The sequence below is a fragment of the Physeter macrocephalus genome, chromosome 3 (assembly GCF_002837175.3).
Source record: "Physeter macrocephalus isolate SW-GA chromosome 3, ASM283717v5, whole genome shotgun sequence".
Classification (NCBI taxonomy): Eukaryota; Metazoa; Chordata; class Mammalia; order Artiodactyla; family Physeteridae; genus Physeter; species Physeter macrocephalus.
In genome coordinates, this window is record NC_041216.1 from 26,209,179 (window position 1) to 26,232,173 (window position 22,995).

At 49.4% G+C, this 22,995-nt stretch overlaps 1 protein-coding gene across 1 annotated transcript; it reads left to right on the plus strand.

Annotated features, from left to right (window-relative positions):
* The first annotated feature begins 334 nt into the window (after positions 1–334).
* Positions 335–16,930, plus strand: ERRFI1 (ERBB receptor feedback inhibitor 1). Its single transcript, XM_024125294.2, has 4 exons — positions 335–473; positions 12,979–13,176; positions 13,286–13,362; positions 14,228–16,930. The coding sequence occupies exons 2-4, from the start codon at positions 13,055–13,057 to the stop codon at positions 15,409–15,411; spliced, it is 1,383 nt and encodes a 460-aa protein (XP_023981062.1). The 5' UTR covers positions 335–473; positions 12,979–13,054; the 3' UTR covers positions 15,412–16,930.
* Positions 16,931–22,995: the final 6,065 nt, after the last annotated feature.

A 22,995-nucleotide genomic window follows, 5' to 3' on the forward strand; every position in this document is an offset into this window, starting at 1 on the left:
GGCCCGCACACTTCAGAGGAAGATTCCCGGGAGGGGGTTCTCGGAGCGGGGCAGCGGCCACCCGCATCCGGCAGAGGGGAGGCGCCCAGACCGCGGCGGCCCAGAAACACCGCCCTCGGGAGACAAAGGCAGCCTCCCCGCGGGGCCGCGCGACGCGGGCGGACCCCACGCGAGCGCCTCCGGACCCCACGCGAGCGCCTCCGCCGCGATATCGCCCCTTTAAGCGGCTCGCGCCCGGGATTGGCTGCGCGGGGGAGGTGGGGCGGCGAGCGGCGACGTCACGGCCCCGCCCACTCACTATATACTGAGGCGGCGACGGCGGCCGAGTGCGAGTGGGGAACGCTAGTGGGAGCGGGCGGCCGGCGAGCGGCGAGGCGCCTGCGCGGTGTCCGGGCCCCTGAGCCCGCGGCGCTGAGACAGCCGGGACGGACATGCGCGGGAGGGCGCCGTGGGGCAGCCGCGGCTTCGCTGGGGTAAGGGGCCTGCGGGCGGGGGGGTGGCGCCGCGCCCCTCAGGGCTCCGGGCGGCTCCCTAAGCGGGGTGGGTCCCCGGGGCGCGGAGAGGGTCGCCCGGCGCAGAGTCTCCCGGGACGGAGGGAGGGGCCGGCCCGGGGCGCCGGGGACGCGGCTCCGGGAGCGGCGAGCCGGGGTCCTGCGTCCGCGGGCTGGCGGCGGCCTCGGGCTCTTTCCTCCTCCCGCCGGGGGGCTGCGCTAGTCTGGTCCACACCGCGCGCCCGCAAGCCCTGTCCTGGGAGCTGCGGGGGGCCGGGATCGGCGCCGGTGCTGACCCGCGGTTCTTCTGCCTAGTCTCGGCGACGACGGTCATCCCCAGTCGGTGTTCTTAATTCATCCGAGCAGCCCCGCGCCCTCCTCCTCCCCCTGCTGCTCCTCCTCCTCCCAGGAACGTGATTCTTTGCTGTGAAGGTCCTAAATGCTGCCTCAAACGGGAAGGAATTGTAAAATTCTGTGTTCGAAACGAGAACGCTTATTGGCCAGTTCTTGTGTGTGTACGTGTGTGTTTATATGTATATCATAGTCTTATACAAATTAGATGACTCCTTTACCAGGATTGATACTGGATTGGCGCTTGCGAAGTCTCTATTAAGATTTCGTCATTGCCTGAAAGAAACCAGTCTCTTACCTGATAAAGAAAATATGAGTAGAGTGTTAGTCATAAACGTAAGTGCAATCAGAATAGAGACTGTAGCTTTAAAAGAGATGTGTAGGTGACTTTAGGTGCACCTGCAGCACAGGTAGGGCAGGACTGGTTTCTAGGCAACTGTCGGGGGTGAAGAAAGGTGAGGTTAAAATGCCTTTTCCCCCCCCTTCTGGAGAACAAGTGTTCTACACAGTTTCAGGCTTTTATAAATCTGTTAAGAATGCAATGGGGATACGTTTGTTCAGGAGACTGAAGCATCTAAATAAGTTCACCGTATCTGCTTTTGCCTTCTTTTTTTAACTGCATTTCTTTCTTTTTCTTTTTTTTAAAATCGTTACTGGAATTATATAGTTGTAAGTGAAGTTTTCCTTAAACAAAGGCATTTTGGTACCTATTTCAGAAAATGACCAAATTTTGCTAAGACCAAAATAAAAGAAGTCGGTTCCTGTTAACAGGCCGACGATGATTGGTTATCAGTATGTTATCAGTCAAGATCTTCTCCAGATATTAGCACATGTGAAGAGAAATACAAATGGGTTTTAGCATGGAGTTCAGACACTGTTCGTCATTGCCTTCACTTCATACAGAGGTTTCCTTTTCAGCTGTGTGTTCTTGTGGACTCTCACTCGTAGGTGGGAGAGGTCTGGGAGTAATAATTTATAACCTAACTGTATATTAGATATTAGATAATAGATTATCTAATATATTAGACTGTAAACTCCTTAAGGGCAGGAACCCTGCCTTGCACAACTTCTATCTTAGGCAGCTTTGCACATAGTTGATGACTGATAAATAATTGCAGGAAAGCATATTTTACATTTTAAAGCTCAGCAGGATAAGACCAGTCACTGATAAAGTTCGGAAAGCAATCTGTTGTTGTTGTTGTTTTAATGGCCGTTATGAAATGTCTGAATTATTCGTAGTTTTGGCAGATAGGGGAAACCACTGTCGTGATGCACTGGGTTTCCTCCTTTCGGTTCACAGTCTATTCTAGTTGCCCTTTCTGTGAGGTTTAATTATACTGTAGACTTTGAGTTTTTGTGTGAAAATAACTGCTGCTCCTGAGAGGAACCAGACAATACTTCCTTTCTGCTAATAGTAATGGTAGCTTTTAAAAGCAAGTCACCTGGGACTTCCCTGGTGGTCCAGTGGATAAGACTCCGCACTTCCAGTGCAGGGGCCTGGGTTCGATCCCTGGTCAGGGAACTAGATCCCGCATGCATGCCGCAACTAAGGAGCCCGCATGCTGCAACTAAAGATCCCACGTGCCGCAGCTAAGAGCCGGCACAGCCAAAATAAATTAAAAAAAAAAAAATCAAGTCACCTAAATTACAGGTGCAATCTAACATGCTTGAAACTGACCTGAATGTCTACATACCATGAGGTTGCTTTCAAAAGGTGACCAGAGGAGGGGAAAGGTGGTGCCAGGGGTAATTCCAGGAATTGGAATGTCACAGACTCCCGCCACGGAGGGAGTCTGCTCTTAAGCTAAATGCATTTGAGTGGGTACCTCATCATCAGGATTTCTGTAGCATCCTTTGGTGCTGCTGTTTGGCCATGCGTTATAAAAGCTGATCGGGATAACTCACCAGATACACGAAATCCAGTTGTGGCATTCTGGCATTATTCGCACAGTATAAACATGCTTTGTAAAGATAGGTAAAACTGGTGAGTTTTGGGGTTCTGAACGTACGTTACTAGCTTAAATACAGAAGTTCGTTTTAAGGTAGGGGGAAGTTAATGTGGGATTCAGATTTCAGAAAAGAAAAAAGGATTCTGCGATTTGGAGTCCTCGCTGATACCTGAATCCAATTCTTTATACCGTAAAATAGGGCAGTATTACCGAAAGGCCACTGAATATATTTTTTAAATATGGGGCTCTGGCTGCATGACGAAGCCCTTTTCAACTCCAAAGTGCTGTGGTTCAACAAAAGATTACGGTTTAACAGAGGAGGAAACAGTAGGAAGGTCAGGATGAGAAGACGTTGTCCAAAAGCTCTTGTTAAAGACCCCCAGAATATGAAACTCGATGAGTTACAGATTGGGATTTGAAAATACTGTTCCTCTCTGCGCCGAATGCTCTTCTCCTGACTCTTCTCATGGATGCCTTTTTTTTCATCCTTTAGATTCAAATTTTAAAAGTCACCCGAGGGAAGCCTTCCCTAGCCGCCTGTGTGAATAGGTTCTTCTGCCTCCTTGCCCTGTCCTGTTCTCCGCTCATTCCCTTGGGAGTGACCACAATCTGAAATTGTGTGCCTACCTCTTAGCTCTCTCCTCGCTAGACTGAACCTTAGGCGGCCCCACCTAGCGTCGTATGTAGTCCAGAATAAGCATCCGATAACTATTTGTGAAAATAATGAAGCCCTGCCTTCTAAAAACCAGTGAGCCAAATGCGTGAGCTGAGTTCAGTCTTCTCTGCGCAGCTGACCGGTGCTTGGGTCCTGTCCTTTGTGTCAGGTTCTCCATCTGTAACCAAGAATGTCAGGAGGAGAAACGTGGCTGTCGCCTGAAATGAAGACACTCTAGAAAGGGGAGGTGGTGAAAGTGTAGTGGGGAAAATGCTAGATTACAGGGTAGAAGAGCCGCGATGGCCCTTTGCCAACAGGAAGATGCTTAACCTCACTTCATTTCCTCCTCTGCAAAATGGCGACTATAATCCCTGCCTCCTCTTACAGGGATGCCTTGGGGATCAAGTGAGATAACATGTTAGAAAGTGTTTTGTCATCTGTGGACCGCTTTCCAAACACAAGACATTCTATCATTAAATTCTGGATTTTACAATAGAGCCTGATTATCACGCCCCACAGGGATCCATGCTGGGAGTGGATTAAAAGGAGGCCCCGTGGGTATATGTAGGGACCCCTTTTTACGGACGGAGACAGACCCGCGTATATCAAATACCATCTTGTAGCGGGTTATATGATGGTGGGGCATCCACATGTCACTGAAGGTTGACGGTTTCAAAGAACTGTTTGAAGTGGTCACGGAATATCAGACTGATACCTAACCCACCCTTTCCAGAGGATACATAGGACAGACCTGCAAGTAATGACTTGTACAGGAGAATCTGAGGGAGTTGAAGTATAATAGGAACTTTCATAGGCTAAAGATTGCCCAAGAAAAAACTATTACCAGGCAGCGAAGCCCCAGGACAGTCTGTCTGAGCCACCCTGAAACCTTGAGCATCGTAGTGGGTCAGATCTTCCCTCGGTTTAATTAAGAGCTTGGAGAGCCGTGTGGTGTGTGGGAAGAGCCTGGCTCAAGTCGGGGCCCCAAGTTCCTTAGCTCTGCGCTTCTGGCTCCTGGGCTGTAAATGAGGGTGGTAATAGGCACCCACCTCCCAGGGTTGTGGAGAGGATTAAATTAGTTAATACACATAAAGTACTTGGAACGATGTCTGTCAGATAAGCGTCCAGTGAACTAGTTATTATCCTTACTGGGTTTCTGTTCACTGTAACAATCTCGAATTACCCATTGGGCGACTTAAACGCTCATTAATTAAATTTGAAGTTTGTTTGTTTGTTTGTTTGTTTGTTTTGTGGTATGCGGGCCTCTCTCTGCTGTGGCACGCGGGCCTCTCACTGCTGTGGCCTCTCCCGTTGCGGAGCACAGGCTCCGGACGCGCAGGCTCAGCGGCCATGGCTCGCGGGCCCAGCCGCTCCGCGGCACGCGGGATCCTCCCGGACCGGGGCGCGAACCCGGTTCCCCTGCATCGGCAGGCGGAGGCGCAACCACCGCGCCACCAGGGAAGCCCTAAATTTGAAGTTTTAAAGACTCGCTTCCTATCATTAGACTCTTGTGCTCATTGTCATTAAAATTTGACTAGAAATCATGTATCTTTCACAATTAGAAATCTACCGTGATAGAAATCATGTATCTTTCACAATTAGAGATCTACCGTGATAGAAATCATGTATCTTTCACTATTAGAGATCTACCGTGATAGAAATCATGTATCTTTCACGATTAGAGATCTACCGTGATAGAAATCATGTATCTTTCACGATTAGAGACGTACCGTGTGTGTGTGTCTAACAGGAATAATATTTGCCACGCAGCGTGTCTTTGTGCTCCGCTAGCGCTCTGTAAGAAAAGGAAGGACAAAAGAATCCATTCCTGCTGTGGGGCGTTTCTGCTCTGTCACCAAAGCCGCGTAGGAGACTCCGGGAATCCAGAGGCTGTCGGTGACTGTGGTAGAGAAGGAATACATTTTCTGTTGGCTTGCCTGTTTCTTAAAATACTTAGCTAGAGAATATTCTGAATTATTTCAGAACTTAGGTCACCTAGCTTTGATTGCGACAGTGTGAAGATAAAACATTTTCCTGGTTGCCTTGGTTTTTACCACCTACAAATGGGCCATCATGGGCCAGGTGCAGGGCTGCAGGAGGACAAAACGTCCATCCCCACCACACTGGGCCACACGCACATCTTCACTGAAACCACTGAGTTTAGTTACGTGTTAGTAACTTCATATAACACTCTTTAAAATCATCTGGGCATTTAACGCAGAGGCTGTTGATGCTTGCACAGCAGCAGGGCTCTCTCTCCCCTACCTTGCTGCCCCTTCTCCCTTCCCCCAGATCATGCCTATTGAAGTGAAATCCGAGAAAAACCCTGAATTAGGGTCTGTGATTTTTGAAGACTCTTCTGCTTTTAGTGAATCAGCTCAGGCCACACAACACTATAGCGATCATAAACACTGAATGTGTTAGGTGAATGTCACATAAGTTCAGTTTTCTCCTTTTATTAACGGAAATTAAAATCCTGTAAAAGAGCTAAACTGAACGTTCAGTGCAGAGCGCTTGGCCACCAGTGCTTTAGACACTAATCACAGTAAAAATAGTGAGGCTTGGTTTTGTTTTCTTTGCTCTTTCATTTTCCCAAAGGTGATTATTTTAGGCATCTTCAAAATGAAAGATGAGTTGGTTAACTTGGGGAGTGTCTAAAATCATGGTATTTGTCATGGTCTTAAGTCAGTTTCTTTTCACAAATTTTGGCTGTGAATATAGTTACCTTATATCTCCCTGGGTATGGAAATAGGTAGGTAGGTAGTTGTTAAATGCAGCTGAGAAGACCATTTATCACCCCGAATAAACAGAAATCAGGTTCTTAAACCAGATTGAAAGACGGAAATTACATCACACTTTTAAATAAGGAAGCACTGGGCAGAACTGGATGAGTTGTGTGACAAAAATGTGCCCCTCCCCCTCTCATGGGTTGCCTCTGAGATTTATTAATGAGATCTGTGGCCAGGTGAGCCTATCTAGGTTATTGTCTCAAGGTAGCCTGGGTTTTAAAGGACAGTCTCAAAGAGGCTATCCTCAAGCAAAAGGCATGTGATTTCACCTATTTGATAAAGAATGTGCAAAGTGCTTTTGGGTGTAACCCTTTTTTTTGTTTAAGGAAAATGACCTTAAATTTAGCAGCAAAAACACAGGAGGTGCGTTAACAATCCAGAAGAGAGGAGAAGGTGAAATTCAGTGTTTCTAGAAAGCATCCCCTGATTGCTCTAAGTAGACATTTAGTAACAGATGCCAGTTGGGAAAGTTACATTGTTAACCATTTAAGCTTCTAATTCTTTACCCAGTCTCAAACTGTCCACTTTGGATTTTGGAAATGAATTTAGTGAAAATTCCTTGCTGGCTACCTGTCCTAGACTTGTTCCGTGATAATTGGGCAATGTCAGCAAATGTTAAGTTTATCCCTTACAAACCTGTGGTTTACCCCTTCTTCACTGCTTTGTATTATAAATTACATGAATCTTTCATGTAATTACTTTTTAAAAAATGAGATGACTGTTTTCTCAAAATCCACTTACTAAGTATGTGTCAGAAATGAATGAGGTCCGGATCTGCTGGGGCGGTGGGGTGCTGTCCTAGAAAGTTAGGCTGATAGGAGGGGACCAGGGGCACAGAATAACCCGAGCCCTGGACAGCCTCCTCCGGCTTCTCCCAAGGGGGCGGGTTCATGGAGAGGGTGGCCCTGAAGCCTGAATTGATTCCTAACAGCGATCTGGGGGAAGGAGAAGCAAGAGCTTGAGAAAGGTAGATGGGGGCCTCGTTGTGAAGGCCTTCGATGCCGGACGGAGCAGCTTTCACTGAGAAGCCTTTGAAGACTTTGACGAGGTTGGAGCAGTGAGAGATGAGGGACCGCGATCTGGCGCGCAGGGTGGCTGGGGGACTTTCAGACCCGAGGCAGATCGCGACGGAAGGAAGATAGATACGAGAAGCAGCGTAGAAATAAGTTGTGGACCTTGGTGATTGAACGTACATGTGCTGTAACTCAGGTTAAAAATGGTGCCTTTCGGAGACGTGTGAACTGGTTTGGGAAGGGAGAGAGGGGACGTGCAGTGGGTGACAGGAGGCGTTCGGTTAGTAAAGTTGGAGATGCCAGGGGACCATCCGACTGGAAAGGTAATCACCAGACAATAGGAAATGCAAAGTGCAGGCTTGCGCCTGGAAGCTGTCAATGTAGAGTTGAAGCCCTAGAGGGGGATCAGAACTCCAGGCAGGGCCAGGTTGTGAGGAGAGAAAATAAAGGGACAGCCTCAAGAAACAGATGGTTTCAGGGGTTTTGTTTTGTTTTGTTTTGTTTTCCTTGAATTAAAAAAAAAAAAAAGTGATGTTAACAGGAAAAAGTAGCTCACACCTGGGATGGGTATCTAACAGCATTTTTGACACAAAGGCTAAAAATTAGTTCATGTATTTTAGAAAAGTTACTATGCCCAAGGTTATTGAGACCCTGGTCTATACCAGGATGAGTGGATTCACATTAGCTTTCGTACTTTTGCATTTCATCACACAAAGCCATCTTGGCCTTACAGATCCTGGTTTTCCCACGTAGGTATCTTTTTGCAGCCATTTTCCTAATGAATCGTAAGGTAGAGCTAGTTTTACAGTTATAAGGGAACAAACTTCGAAACACGGCAGCATCAGTTAAATTTCACTTGAGCGCCGTGTTTCTTTTTGACTCGAGGTTGACCAAATTGATTGACTTTTTTTGTTGTTTTACAGAGGAGTATACATATTGAATACTTCCAGAGTTTTGAGCGAGGCATAAAAGAATTCCAGGTGGTTGGGTTTACAACCTGAGGAACACACTTTGAAAGTTTGCTTCCAGACCCCCTGCAGGTTCCCCATTTTGAGTCTACAGTTGGGAGTTATTTTCCAGAAGAAGAGAGCACACAGTGACACTGCCCTAGGAGCTCCCCCGTGCGAGCCAGTGGGAAGTTTGGACAGTTTCATAACATGGCCCATTCACAATTCCCCATTGAAATGTAGAGGCAGGTCACCTTCGATGAATGCACAAAGACACTATTGTGGTCACAAGCGAGCTGCCTCAGTGAACACAATTCTTTTTATACTAAAAAAAAAAAAAAAAAAAAATTTTTTTTCCTCTGAGATTTATTAATGAGATCTGTGGCCAGGTGAGCCTATCTAGGTTATTGTCTCAAGGTAGCCTGGGTTTTAAAGGACAGTCTCAAAGAGGCTATCCTCAAGCAAAAGGCATGTGATTTCACCTATTTGATAAAGAATGTGCAAAGTGCTTTTGGGTGTAACCCTTTTTTTTGTTTAAGGAAAATGACCTTAAATTTAGCAGCAAAAACACAGGAGGTGCGTTAACAATCCAGAAGAGAGGAGAAGGTGAAATTCAGTGTTTCTAGAAAGCATCCCCTGATTGCTCTAAGTAGACATTTAGTAACAGATGCCAGTTGGGAAAGTTACATTGTTAACCATTTAAGCTTCTAATTCTTTACCCAGTCTCAAACTGTCCACTTTGGATTTTGGAAATGAATTTAGTGAAAATTCCTTGCTGGCTACCTGTCCTAGACTTGTTCCGTGATAATTGGGCAATGTCAGCAAATGTTAAGTTTATCCCTTACAAACCTGTGGTTTACCCCTTCTTCACTGCTTTGTATTATAAATTACATGAATCTTTCATGTAATTACTTTTTAAAAAATGAGATGACTGTTTTCTCAAAATCCACTTACTAAGTATGTGTCAGAAATGAATGAGGTCCGGATCTGCTGGGGCGGTGGGGTGCTGTCCTAGAAAGTTAGGCTGATAGGAGGGGACCAGGGGCACAGAATAACCCGAGCCCTGGACAGCCTCCTCCGGCTTCTCCCAAGGGGGCGGGTTCATGGAGAGGGTGGCCCTGAAGCCTGAATTGATTCCTAACAGCGATCTGGGGGAAGGAGAAGCAAGAGCTTGAGAAAGGTAGATGGGGGCCTCGTTGTGAAGGCCTTCGATGCCGGACGGAGCAGCTTTCACTGAGAAGCCTTTGAAGACTTTGACGAGGTTGGAGCAGTGAGAGATGAGGGACCGCGATCTGGCGCGCAGGGTGGCTGGGGGACTTTCAGACCCGAGGCAGATCGCGACGGAAGGAAGATAGATACGAGAAGCAGCGTAGAAATAAGTTGTGGACCTTGGTGATTGAACGTACATGTGCTGTAACTCAGGTTAAAAATGGTGCCTTTCGGAGACGTGTGAACTGGTTTGGGAAGGGAGAGAGGGGACGTGCAGTGGGTGACAGGAGGCGTTCGGTTAGTAAAGTTGGAGATGCCAGGGGACCATCCGACTGGAAAGGTAATCACCAGACAATAGGAAATGCAAAGTGCAGGCTTGCGCCTGGAAGCTGTCAATGTAGAGTTGAAGCCCTAGAGGGGGATCAGAACTCCAGGCAGGGCCAGGTTGTGAGGAGAGAAAATAAAGGGACAGCCTCAAGAAACAGATGGTTTCAGGGGTTTTGTTTTGTTTTGTTTTGTTTTCCTTGAATTAAAAAAAAAAAAAGTGATGTTAACAGGAAAAAGTAGCTCACACCTGGGATGGGTATCTAACAGCATTTTTGACACAAAGGCTAAAAATTAGTTCATGTATTTTAGAAAAGTTACTATGCCCAAGGTTATTGAGACCCTGGTCTATACCAGGATGAGTGGATTCACATTAGCTTTCGTACTTTTGCATTTCATCACACAAAGCCATCTTGGCCTTACAGATCCTGGTTTTCCCACGTAGGTATCTTTTTGCAGCCATTTTCCTAATGAATCGTAAGGTAGAGCTAGTTTTACAGTTATAAGGGAACAAACTTCGAAACACGGCAGCATCAGTTAAATTTCACTTGAGCGCCGTGTTTCTTTTTGACTCGAGGTTGACCAAATTGATTGACTTTTTTTGTTGTTTTACAGAGGAGTATACATATTGAATACTTCCAGAGTTTTGAGCGAGGCATAAAAGAATTCCAGGTGGTTGGGTTTACAACCTGAGGAACACACTTTGAAAGTTTGCTTCCAGACCCCCTGCAGGTTCCCCATTTTGAGTCTACAGTTGGGAGTTATTTTCCAGAAGAAGAGAGCACACAGTGACACTGCCCTAGGAGCTCCCCCGTGCGAGCCAGTGGGAAGTTTGGACAGTTTCATAACATGGCCCATTCACAATTCCCCATTGAAATGTAGAGGCAGGTCACCTTCGATGAATGCACAAAGACACTATTGTGGTCACAAGCGAGCTGCCTCAGTGAACACAATTCTTTTTATACTAAAAAAAAAAAAAAAAAAAAAAATTTTTTTTTTCTTAAAGCTAACAGGGAGGTGATGGAAACAATGACCGAAAAATAACTTTTTCTAGAACGTGTACATAATGTTAAGGGACCACTGAAATGGAAGTCCAGAATTCTAAGGCCATTTCAGCAGAGGCGATGGTTACACAATCACCCTGTTGAAAGCGAAGATTTAGAAGATGGCATTCGGAGGCCCACCCGCAGTAATTACTGGTAGTTCTTGCTGGCCTGCAGACAGGTGAGGGCTGGGCCTTCACCATCCCCTGCAGCACTTTCCTGTAATCTGGATGGGCGGTCTTCAAATGTGTGCTTTCAAACCAGTCAGATACCATATTCTTCTTCCTATCTGGCCTTTCATTTTTCTATCGCCACAGATACTGTCCCTGTCGCCACAGATACTGTCCCTGTCGCCACAGATACTGTCCCTGTCGTCCTGCCAGTGCTTGCACATTGCTCAGAAACAGCACCCTAGACCACGGGGCAGGGACAGAGAGGGCGTGTCTAGCAATTTTTTGCTAAAGATTGTATCTTAAGTTTTTCTTAGAGCTTAACTGCATTCAGGGGAAGTAAAAACACATTTGCTTTGTTCCCGATCTTAAAAACCAACCCGCAGAAACAACAAAAAAAGACCTCCCAATAACTTAGATTTCTGAAACGATGGGGTTTTTTTCCCCCCTCTTCTTAATCGCATATCTTTAGAGACCGATGAAAGAAAGATAATGCTTGACTATTAGAAATAATATTTGAAACCTGTTGAAATCTCTGCCTAGTATATGAAAACAGCTGACTTCAGGAGAGTAAAAAGCTGAGAAGAGCTGATCGGACCCCGTCCTCCTTTGTCACCGAAACATTACTGTCTGCATTCCTTTTTACGTGGGAAAAAAAAAAAGAATCATAAACATTTGCAGAGTAATTTAAAAACAAAAAATAAACCCTGTGCCTTCCATATTGTATACATTCAGTTGATGCTGACAGTACTAACAGATGGCATTTTTGCCCAAACATCCTTTCAACAAACGGTCACTTACTGAGCACCTGCTAACGTTCAGGTGGCGATAATTAATGATTGGGGCGCAGCCTCTTTCCTGAGCTCACCGTCTTGGAGGGGGTGACGGAACAAAACTCTGACCCGCGTGCCCCTCCCCCAGCACAGCACCCATCTCACTCGTCTTGTGTCACCCACCGTCCTCAGCACGGCACCCAGCCCTCGGCCTGTGCGAAAATACTTGCCAAGAGGATGAGACAGCGTTAGAAAGTGCATGTACCCATCGCACAAGGGGTCAGTGTGACACGGAGACTTGACAAGTGACGTCCTCACCTTATTCTAAGCAAACATGCGTGTCTGAAGACAGGGCGGACGTGGATGCTAATAACGAGACTAGCCCTCGCTGATGAATACGGAAAGTGGGGGCTGGGGACTCCAGACACACCTGACAAGGGGGCGGAGGGGTCTGAAGGTGAGGAACTGCTGGGTTAAGACAACTGTAATCCATGCCTCGCAGCTAGGCAGGACAGACATAAATTTACTAGGCACTTCACAGGGGAGAATGTGGAGAATGCAGGCTTCAGTTTGCCTTTAAAAGGGAGGAAGGAGGACGCTCTCCAGGCCTCTGCCGAAGCCAGTCATCCTGCAGAACTTGATTTCCACAGGAGAATGGAAGCGAGTATCTTCGCATGTAACGATTTCTTTATTCTCGCAAAAGTAGTAACTGGAGAATTTGTCCTCCCGGGGCCCACCCCGAAATACAGAATGCAAGTAAAGGCCGGGCTTGCGGGCTTGCGGCGTGGGTGATCAGGGGCCGAGTGCAGACTCGCCTGCTGCATCAAAGCGTCGGGTCTTAGGGAACATTAGTGCTGCAGATTCGAACACGGTAACTTCCGAAATTACCTGTGTAGCTCGGGGGTCGGGGCGGGATGAGCTCCACTCTCAACACAACCGCGCGCCGAAGACCCGTGTGTGCGCGCTGGCGGGTGAGGCCGCTGTGCCGTGCGGCTCTCCGCGCGCAGGAGCTGCGCCTCGGCTGGCCACGCTCTGTTTCCCATTGGCTGAAAGCATCTCACATCCTGGATTAGTACACACCCCCGCCCCCCCCCCCCAAAAAAAAAGACTTACAATGTCTACGTTTACGTACCCTCGTGAAAAGTGAGAGCCAGGTAACATAAAAGTGGAAGAACTGAGTGGAAGTCGGTCGTGGAAACGACCGTGGCGAGCTCCGCGTGTTTCGGGACTGTTCCCTCACTGTCTTCCTCTGTATCCCCTCTAGGGAATGAAAGCCACTGGCTGACCACACGTCCCTCCCTGGGCTTCACGCGTTTGAAGACTTGCCAGAATAAGGCACGATGTCCATGGCCGGAGTCGCTGCTCAGGAGATCAGAGTCCCGTTAAAAACTGGGTTTCTGCACGATGGCCACGCCCTGGGGAGCCTGAAGGCCTGCTGGGGGGGCCGCGGCGAGTTTGAGAAGTAAGTGCAGGACGTGGGGCCGCTGGAGCCTGGGTGTGTGACGTCCGAGTGAGGGCGGGGACGCTCCTGCGGCCCGTTTGTCACCAAGGTGTCCGTCCTGTCCTTTCAGCGGCTTTTTGAACATCGACCCCATAACCATGGCCTACAGCCTGAACTCGACGGCGCAGGAGCACCTGACATCCATAGGTACGTGTCCTGAAAGCCCGAGCGCCCCCGGCACTTGGGGAGGAGGGTGGTGGCAGCCCCTCGCGTGAGCTTGGCCTCCAGCGTTATTTTCCAAATGAGGGAACGACCCTGGGCCGTTTCCCACAGGAGCCGGGCCCCTAGTGGCGACAGATCTGAAGCTAAGCGTGCTCTTAGCCGCCTTTGCACCTCAGCCTGAGTCACTGGGTCTCCCTCTGGAGGTGTGAGCTTCTAAAGGCATCCCAGCGATGAGACATAATAACGTTTAGGAACCCTGGACAGGACCTCTCTTCTTCCTGACGAGCCTCGAGTGCCTGTTTGAAAGTGACAGAGCGGTATAAGTGTTGACAAAAACTTAGAAGAGTGTGAGTGTGTTAGTCCTTCTAACGTGAACCTGGCGTTCCTTAGATTTTTGCCAAGGGCTGCCTGTCCCATCGCAGGCGAGTCTCTGGCTCGCGGTATGGCAGGGGGCCGGGTGAGGCTTCGTCCTGTCTCAGGGCCGCCCTGCATGTGCTGTGTGGTCCAGCTCTCAAAGGGCCAGGCTGCTGCAGGCCGGCGCTCGCGTTAAGTTACGTGCTGCCCGCCTTCGGTGGGTTCTGCACACGTCACAGAACCCGCGTGGGGCGTGTGGGCATGCGCCGCGCACACGTCCGAGGCAGATAGAGAAGAGACCATTTGTTCTTTGAACCCGATCCGGTGCGTTCCCCCCCTCCGGGCCCTGACTACGCCCGCGGCGCTTGCCTGGGTGTGCTCGGCGTTCCAGCGGCCGGGTGTTTGGCCGGGGGGCGACCTGGCAGACGGTGGCAGGAGCGCGGGCAGCTGCGGGCGAGCGCGGTCGATCTTGGGTGACCTCTCGGGTTCCTTCCAGGGCGCGTTTCCAGGTCTGCTCCGACGAACGGCAGCCACTTTCCGGAGCACGGCCCCTCCGCCAAGGCCCGCCTGCCCCCTCTCATCATCCCCCCGAGCGAAGGCTGGGGGCAGCCGGAGGAGGATCGGGTGGCGTGTGGATTGAGGAGGCTGGCAGTGAACGGGCTCTGTGTCCCCACGCCCCCGCTCACCCCCATCAAGACGCCCCCGGCCCTCCTCCCCGGCGTGGCTCCCTGCGAGCGGGGCTCCCGGCCGCTGCCGCCCCTGCCCATCTCCGAGGACCTCTCCCTGGACGAGACGGACTGCGAGGTCGAGTTCCTGACCAGCTCGGACACGGACTTCCTTCTAGAAGACTGCGCGCTCTCCGACTTCAGACCCGACGGCCCCGGCAGGCGCAGCTTCCGGGGGTGCGGACAGATCAACTACGCGTATTTCGACACCCCGGCCGTCTCGGCCGCGGATCTCAGCCAGGCGCACGACCAGGCTGCCGGGGGGACGGGTGCCAACCCGCCTCCGTCCCACGCCCACCGGAGACTGAGGAGGTCTCACTCAGGCCCCGCAGGGTCCTTTAACAAGCCGGCCATCAGGATCTCCAGCTACGTGCACAGGGCTTCTCCCAACTCGGACGACGACAAGCCCGAGGTGCCCCCCCGGGTCCCCATCCCTCCCCGGCCGGCCAAGCCGGACTACAGAAGGTGGTCGGCCGAAGTCACTTCCAGCACCTACAGCGACGAGGACAGGCCCCCCAAAGTCCCGCCGAGAGAACCCTTGTCCCGGAGTAACTCCCGCACCCCGAGCCCCAAAAGTCTCCCGTCTTACCTCAACGGGGTCATGCCGCCTACGCAGAGCTTTGCCCCCGACCCCAAGTACGTGAGCAGCAAAGCCCTGCAGAGACAGCACAGCGAGGGGGCCGCCGGTAAGGTCCCCTGCATCCTGCCCATCATTGAAAATGGGAGGAAGGTGAGCTCAACGCATTACTACCTGCTCCCTGAGAGGCCGCCCTACCTGGACAAATACGAAAAGTTTTTTAGGGAAGCAGAAGAGACACACGCGGGCACCCCCATCCAGCCCCTCCCTGCCGACGGCGGTGTCTTTTCGGCCCCAGAAAAGCTGGACTCGAAACCAAGAGCGGATCTGGCAGGCCACGCGAAGCGCAGACATTTCTCCTACGTGGTTTCCCCGTAGACCCTGGGTCCTGGCTCAGCAGAGGTGCCGCAGCAGCCAGCGGTTCTCCTGCGGTTCTCCAGCCTGACGGCGGTTCACAGCAAGACGGCGCAGGTCGCAGGGTCGGAGAGTCGAACTGTCTGTCTTAAAGAGAAGGGTTTAGAGGGTCGTGAGGTGCCGCCGCGCTGAGCGTCCCTGACCGTGTTAGCGGCGGGGAGAAGTCTGCTCAAGTCTGTGATTTAAAGATGTGATGCGGGAAGGAAGGATGGGGACATTTCTGTACGTGCGCACGTTAGGCACCCGTACCTACACTTGTGGTAAAATCGTAGATCCTAGTTGCCAGTTAACCAAGTAGTTGCTATCTTAGAGTAATATATATTTAGAACGATAAAAACTAAAGCTGGAGGATGGCTCCTGATAGACTGAAAATTGAGCAAATGGAAGAGAATACAGAATACAGTATTGTTTAGATCAAAATCATTTAAAAAAAAAAACAACACAAAAAAACCCCAGCTATTTCTGCTTACTAAGTTTGAGGATTTCTGGCTCCGAGGCCTGTTCTGTTTCGTCTCATTCATTTTTGCAAGCAGTTTTTCCCCGGAGGGCAGGCCATTCGTTCTTTCTGTGACTTCACCTGCCTCGTTCAAGTCATCCCAAGACCTAAATCCTTTAGGTCTTGCTTTCTGGTCCGTTGAGGGGAGGGACGGCCACATATTTGGTGCCGTATTCTCACCTGTCCGTGTCTCACGTCTTGGAAAATGGGAAGGTAACAGAATGAGTCAATCATTTTTCCTTACCATTCCTGCCGTATCCTACCCCCCACACACCCACCGCCCCGAAACACAGGGCGCTCGGGGCCTAAACCCTTCGCCAGTGCTGAGGACGTCAGTTGAAGCAGTAATGAAACCGCAGTGCGGTTGAGAGGGTCTGTGTGGGGACGTGTGTCGTGGGTTTTCTTGTTTGTTTGTTTCTTGTTTCTTTGTCTTGGGCTCCCCCCCCCCAACTTTTTTAGACTGTATAAATAAACGAATACAACACAAGCTGGCCTTGTGTTGCCGGTTCCTCTTCAGTATTTCCTGGGGATTGTTTGCTTTTTAAGTAAAACACTTCTGACCAACAGCCCAGTATGTCTTAAGAACAGAGGTCACCTCAGCACGTGCTTTGGAAACTCTCACAGTCGGCTGCTCTGCTCGGATTCGGTGAGACACGGAGCTCACGTTCCCATTTTCACAAGCTTCGCCGTATGTGTCCTGCGTAGAGCCACACGGAGGAGACGGTGCTCAGTAACAGAAGTACCTTACTGCGATGTTCTTCACATTAAACAAGCTGTTTACAGTTTAAACTGCTGAGTGATGTTATTTGAGCTATTTAAAGCTTATCTTTCAGTATGAACTAAATGAAGGTTAAAACATGCTTTAGAAAAATGCACTGATTTCTGCATTTGCGTGTACAGTATTGGACAAAGGATTTTATTCATTTTTGTTGCATTATTTTGAATATTGTCTTTTCATTTTAATAAAGCTATAATACTTATTTATGACACCGTTAATAATGTTTCTTGCCTACACTCTTATACAATTTTGTGTCTCGAGTAATGTGACAACATGACCATTCTTAAGCACAAGGGAAGAGTTTTAAGCAGTCTAACATAGGCTTGAAATTTACCACCTTTCCCTAAAATGACAAACGATTTAAGCAATGTACATTTAAGTAGTATACGGACAGTGAAAACGAGCTGTTTGTATTTACCTGTAACAGTTAAGAAGGTGCTGCTGAATTGATGCTGGTTTCGTTGCTGTGGAAACAGTCCTTCTGGGGAGGGGCGTCCCCATCAAGGGGGCTGTAACAGGAAGGAGCCGGCTCTGACGTGGACCTGACGTGACGCATTTTGAGTTTGAGGACCAGGTCTGGATGGCCCTGGGCCCTTGGGGAGGCTCTGCTTCTTGCCTGGCGCGAGGCCACCAAAGGAAGCCCAGCCTGCCCCGGCCTCTCATTGAGTCACGGATTTGGGGGGGCGGCGGGGGGAGGCTGGGATGCTGTCGGGGAGGGTGCCTGTCCGGTGTCGCCCGGCCCTTTGCCTGTTCTCCCCCCTTTTCTCTGCCCTGTCGCCGAAATCCAGCTACCTGTCGTCCCCCGCCCCCGGCCCTCGACACTCCCCAGCTTCCTGGGTGACGGCAAAGCTCTCCATGACTTTTAACTGCACCCCTGCCTGTGCGTGGTTCCTTCCAGGGTAAAGAGTGAGGACTCGGCCACGGAATATCTGGGCTGAAAGTCCAACTCCGGCTCTTTCTAATGACGTGTTGGGCAGATTTCTTCGAAATCTCTGTGCCTCAGTTTTCTCATTGGTAAAACTGGGGGAGAGGGTGACAACCACGATAGAGAATTATCTGTGACCACTGCGTATCAACCAGTAGCTGGTACACAGTGAGGGCCCAGTCTGTGAACTGATGTCGTGATTCTCTGTTGCTCATCTTCACCCCACAAATTGGGCGTTATTTCTGGCAATTGACAGGTGAAGAAATGGGTTTGAGGAGTTCCTTCAACAGACATTTGTTGAATAACTACCAAGTGCTCGATCCTCGGAAGACACACCCAGGCCCTTACGGAATTTGAAGCAGTACCTAGTGACCATTTGTGATAAACGCTGGAAAGGAATGAACAGTGGTGGTGACAGAATGACCAAGGGGCCCCCACCTCTCTGAGGTGATAAGATCTGAAGGGGTGGAATGTGAGCCCAAGGAGGCAGTGAACTAACTGGGGGGGCCAGCAGAGAGGACCGCAGGGCTGGAAGGAAGCTGGGCACTTGCCAGGGGCCCGAAGTTACCCAGCGAGAGGGACAATGGGAAAGGGTAGCGGATGCCACTCGAAGGTCTAAGCAGGGGATGGATGGGATGGGATGTGTTTTAAGAAGCCCAGTGGCTGTTGCACGCAGAACGGATTGGAAATGGGCAGACTTCAGGACAGAGGCTGTCGGAACTGAGATCCGAGCGTCCGGCAGTGGAGATGGAGAAACGCTGGCTTTGAAGATACCTGGAGGGAGAAATAGCAGGTGGTGATCTCAGGTGGGAGGCAGACCCAGGTGTGTGGCCCGAGCCACTGTGCCTGTCCCCCAGCTTCCGGGGGCTCCTGATCACGGCACTGACGCCGCGCCATCTGCGGCTTGTATTGGTTGCCTCTTTTTCCCGCCCCACCGCCTTTTCTTTGTACCGTGGTCGAGCCCATCTTTAATTCACTGCGTATTTGCTTCCCTCTCACCTCCATGTTGTTCCTTGGTTTTGCGAGACTCTTCTCTTTTCCTGTTTCTTCCTGGCCAGTGCCACTAGTGACCAGAATGCTATCCACAGCACCACTTGCCAACTCAGTCCTTGGCCAGCACGCAGAACAGATGGAATTCTAAGCGCTCCCCTGGCCTCGGGCAGCCCTGGGCCTGCTCTCCTAGTGTCGATAAGACCGACCCGTTACGGGCGAGGAGACAGCCGGCTCTTAGCTGCCACTGAACGCACTGTTGAGTCCTCACTTAAAGACGGGTCTTACCTAGCTAACAAAGCTCTGGCCTAAAGTCAGGAAGTGGAGGCTCATCTCAACCTCCCACGTCCTCCGGGAAGGATTCCCTGAGCTTCCCTTCCTCATCAATGGGAGACCACAGCCGAGCAGGGCCCAGGCCTATGCAAACAGAAGGAATTTATTATTAGGGACTGTTTCATGGCAGAAAGCAGAAGCTAAGTTCAAGAGGACTCCTTTGTTAAGTCAACCCAAAATCTGGATACTATTAAATTCCAAGTCTCTCTAGGCTGCAATAATCAAGTATGCATTGCCGATCTTAATAAATTCCACATTCTAATGGAAGTTTAATCTTGTTTATGCGTTGCTTATTTCTCTTTAGGTCTCAAGGGATGTCTTAAGTGTGTTATGAAAAGATCTTTTAAAAGGATGTTTCTTCAGTGCTAGGGGCCCTAGTCAAAACAACAGAGCCATAGATTTTTCCAGAGCAATTCATAGTCGGAGAAAAGAGAACTACATCCGCCTACTGGCTTAAGAATCAAAATATATATTAAGCTATTCTCTATTTTAGTTCTTTTTAAAAATTTTTTATCGATTTTATTTTTTGGCTGTACTGCACGGCTTGCGGGATCTTAGTTCCCCAACTAGGGATCGAAACCCGAGTCCCCTGCAGTGGAAACACGGAGTCTTAACCACTGGACTGCCAGGGACGTCCCTCTATTTCAGTTCTTCATTTCATCACATAATTTATTATATTAGGGTATATGGAGACATTTTCTTAAAAATAAGCTCCTAGGGCTTCCCTGGTGGCACAGTGGTTGAGAATCTGCCTGCCAATGCAGGGGACACGGGTTCGAGCCCTGGTCTGGGAAGATCCCACATGCCGCGGAGCAACTAGGCCCGTGAGCCACAACTACTGAGCCTGCGCGTCTGCAGCCTGTGCTCCGCAACAAGAGAGACCGCGACAGTGAGAGGCCCGTGCGCCGCGATGAAGACTGGCCCCCCGCTTGCCACAACTAGAGAAAGCCCTCGCACAGAAATGAAGACACAACACAGCCATAAATAAATAAATTAATTAATTAATTAATTAATTAAAAAAAAAAAAAAAAAGCTCCTAGCATGGTTATTTCATACATAGCTTTGTTTTTTTTTTTAACTTTTCGTTTTGAGATTAATTATAGATTCAAAAGTTTCAAAAACAGTACAGAGAGGTCCCCTGTACCCATTACCCAGACTTCCCCAATGATAACATATAATCATAGTCCATAATCAAAACCAGGAAATTGACATTGCCACAACACATATATATATATATATATATATATATATATACAGTATTTTATTTAGCAATAGTTACTATCAAAATGGACTTAGGGCCTACTTTTTAAAATTAACTTAGAAATTCATTTCAGCATTCTGTTAGGCATTTTGTGAAACGCTAATAAAACTTTAAAAATACGTTGCCATGTAAAAATTTCTACATTATGGTAATGGAAACTGAGAAGATAAAAGTGACTCGTGTTGGTTTTGACCTGCCAAGATTTTCCACAAGATTAATTTGCATTAGCTCTAGTAAAGATATTACTTCAAACTTTGAGGATTCTTGAATGATTTTTCCCTTAAAGGCCTTCAGATAGACAGATTGAGGTTCCACACCTTTGAAATCTGAATCCTGTAACAAACCAGGAGGCAAACTGTGAATTTCCAATCCAGTACTAAAGCTTGGGAATGGGGGGCATGGTGGTGGTATGGATTCTTGATTTTAAGAAAATTAGCTTAGGTCAAACTACGATACACTCAGAGCCTGGTTTGCTTTGCAGACTAGACCATTTGGCAAACGTTCTGACCCTTTTCCTCTCCACATTTGAATCATACACCTTTTAAGAGAAGTTTTGGGGTTTTATTTGGAAAGTAGAGGAGAGAATAGGGCAGAAGGTTCAAGTGCATCCGAAGTCAGCTAGCCTCTCCTTGTACTAAGCGAAACAATGTAACTGAAGCATGTCTAATGCAATCTGAGGGTGTGAATTTTCATGCTTGCTTTTCACCTGAATGTATCAAACTTCAAGATACTTCTACCTAAGCAGCCCAGGTCTGTTACTAGAGCGTGTTTAGACAGGCTCACCTCGGCTTTCACGTGATCTGCCCAGAATTCAGTGGCAAAGGTAGGTACAGTGTTTATGTTTTCCAGCACCTGCAGAAATGCTTTCACGTCAGAGCAGCCCTTGACGGCCCTTTGCTTCTCAGGCCCACGGCCACCTGGCAGGGCCGCAGGTGGGGTTTGGGATGGAGAGGGGGCTGGGGCTGGTTGGGAAGGTTTTCCCTGCCTAGAAAGAGAGCTGCTGGCAGGCCATTGGGCTTACACGTGCCTCCTCTATGCCGTCATCCTTCACCCTGCGATCCCATCAAATGGCCTGGAACCCAAAGCAAGCCCACCTGTAGCCAGTTCTCTAAAACAGCATCCACGATGGCATGTAAATCTTCTCTTCCTCCCTCCCCCAACCAAAGCAAAAGGGGGAACCGAGGGGTTATAACCAAGGGACTGGTCCTTGGGAACGTACGAGCATTCGTCATCTTGAACTCTGTGCCCTGATGGAAAAAGGCAGCACCTTCATTCCTTGGAAATAACTTTGGATCCATGTCAAATAAACATCTTAATCACATGCTTCTTGCGTGTTTCTTCATTTCGCAGTTATGAGGGATTAGCCCAGCGCCTCCCCTGGGACTGCATGACTTTTGTACACTCCCCTCTTGTGTAAGGCAGGATGAGGCTGTCTGTCTGGCCTGAGCCCTGAGTGGCCCTGGGCTCAGCACGCAGGAAGCTGTATTTTGCCTGTGCCAGCTCCTCGGCGGTGCTGGGGTTCTTGCAGGCACTAGTGTCCTGCACACAGTTTGCTACCTAGTAACCGATCACAGCTCTTGGCTAAGCAGAAGCCGGGGCCGGATCCCGAGGTTCAGGGAGACCTGGGAGCCCGGCTCAGCGCACCCACAGCAGCCCACACGCATGATAAGACTTGTCTGCATATCGTCCCGGCCCGGGAGGCTCTAATTACACGTCTGGGGCTCGCAGGAGCCCAGGTGGCCCGGCTCACACGATCCCAGAACTGTGAAGATAGCGCGGGCACAGTTCTCACTGCCTGGGCAGCCGGGTCAGGGAGGCTCCTCCGAGCCCCATGCGTCATTTCAATATGAATTACGACAACCGCCTTCCAAAGACAACAGTCCGTTTACCCAGGCGGCTCTTCTCCAAGCACCGCCACAATTTTATCCTCCCATCAAGGTTTCAGGCTCTACCTTTCTGGTCTTTCCAGCTCAACTTTCCACCTGCCCCCTAAGTGGCCCAGCAGAAAACTGCTGGGCATCGCGGCAGAGTCAGCGCAAAAAAAGCCCAATATCGGGGCCCCAAGCAGCCGTGTTTCCCCCACTCAAGGTAGCTTTGGCCTGAGAGGTGGCTCACGGATGCCACTTTGACTGATTGAACCTGTTCCTGCATTTCCTTGACCGCGTTAACAGTCACCAGTTATCAGAAACGTGCCCTTTGCCAGGGGCGGTGCTGGGCACACGGAGATCTTGTGTGAAGCTATCAGCATCTGCCTTACAACCAAGCGACCTGGTTCAAAAGAAAAGACGCTTGGGACTTCCCTGACCGTCCAGTGGTTGGGACTCCGTTCTTCCACTGCGGGGCGGGGGGTGGGGGGGTGGGGGGCGCGGGTTCGATCCCTGGTTGGGGAACTAGGATCCCGCATGCCGCGTGGTGTGGCCAAAAAAGAGAAGAAAGGAAAAAAGATGCTTGTACGGAGCCGCGCGAGAAAGTCACTGCCACTGGGACCAAAATCCTGATTTGGCACACGTCAGCGGCTATTGAGGAAAGAAGGGTGTGTGCCATGGAGCAGGTAACACAACAGGCGTTCATCCTGTCATCAGTCATCTGTGTGCGAGGATTTTGTGGACAGCAGCCAGAAATCTGTTTTTATTTTTGTTTTCGAGGCTAGTTTTTTTTTTTTTTTTCTTCCAAGCTTACAGGATGCTGAATCAGTTCATTTTTTTCCTTTTGCAAGAATCCACACACTTTAACGGTAATAGACTGGCACTTATTTGGTTACTGAT

What these genes read in the sequence shown, in the direction of transcription:
- ERRFI1 (XM_024125294.2), top strand. Translation starts at nt 13,055, where the DNA reads ATGTCCATGGCCGGAGTCGCTGCTCAGGAGATCAGAGTCCCGTTAAAA. An exon ending in GGCCGCGGCGAGTTTGAGAA is followed by an intron (nt 13,177 to 13,285) that starts GTAAGTGCAGGA and finishes CTGTCCTTTCAG; the next exon opens with CGGCTTTTTGAACATCGACC. An exon ending in GGAGCACCTGACATCCATAG is followed by an intron (nt 13,363 to 14,227) that starts GTACGTGTCCTG and finishes GGTTCCTTCCAG; the next exon opens with GGCGCGTTTCCAGGTCTGCT.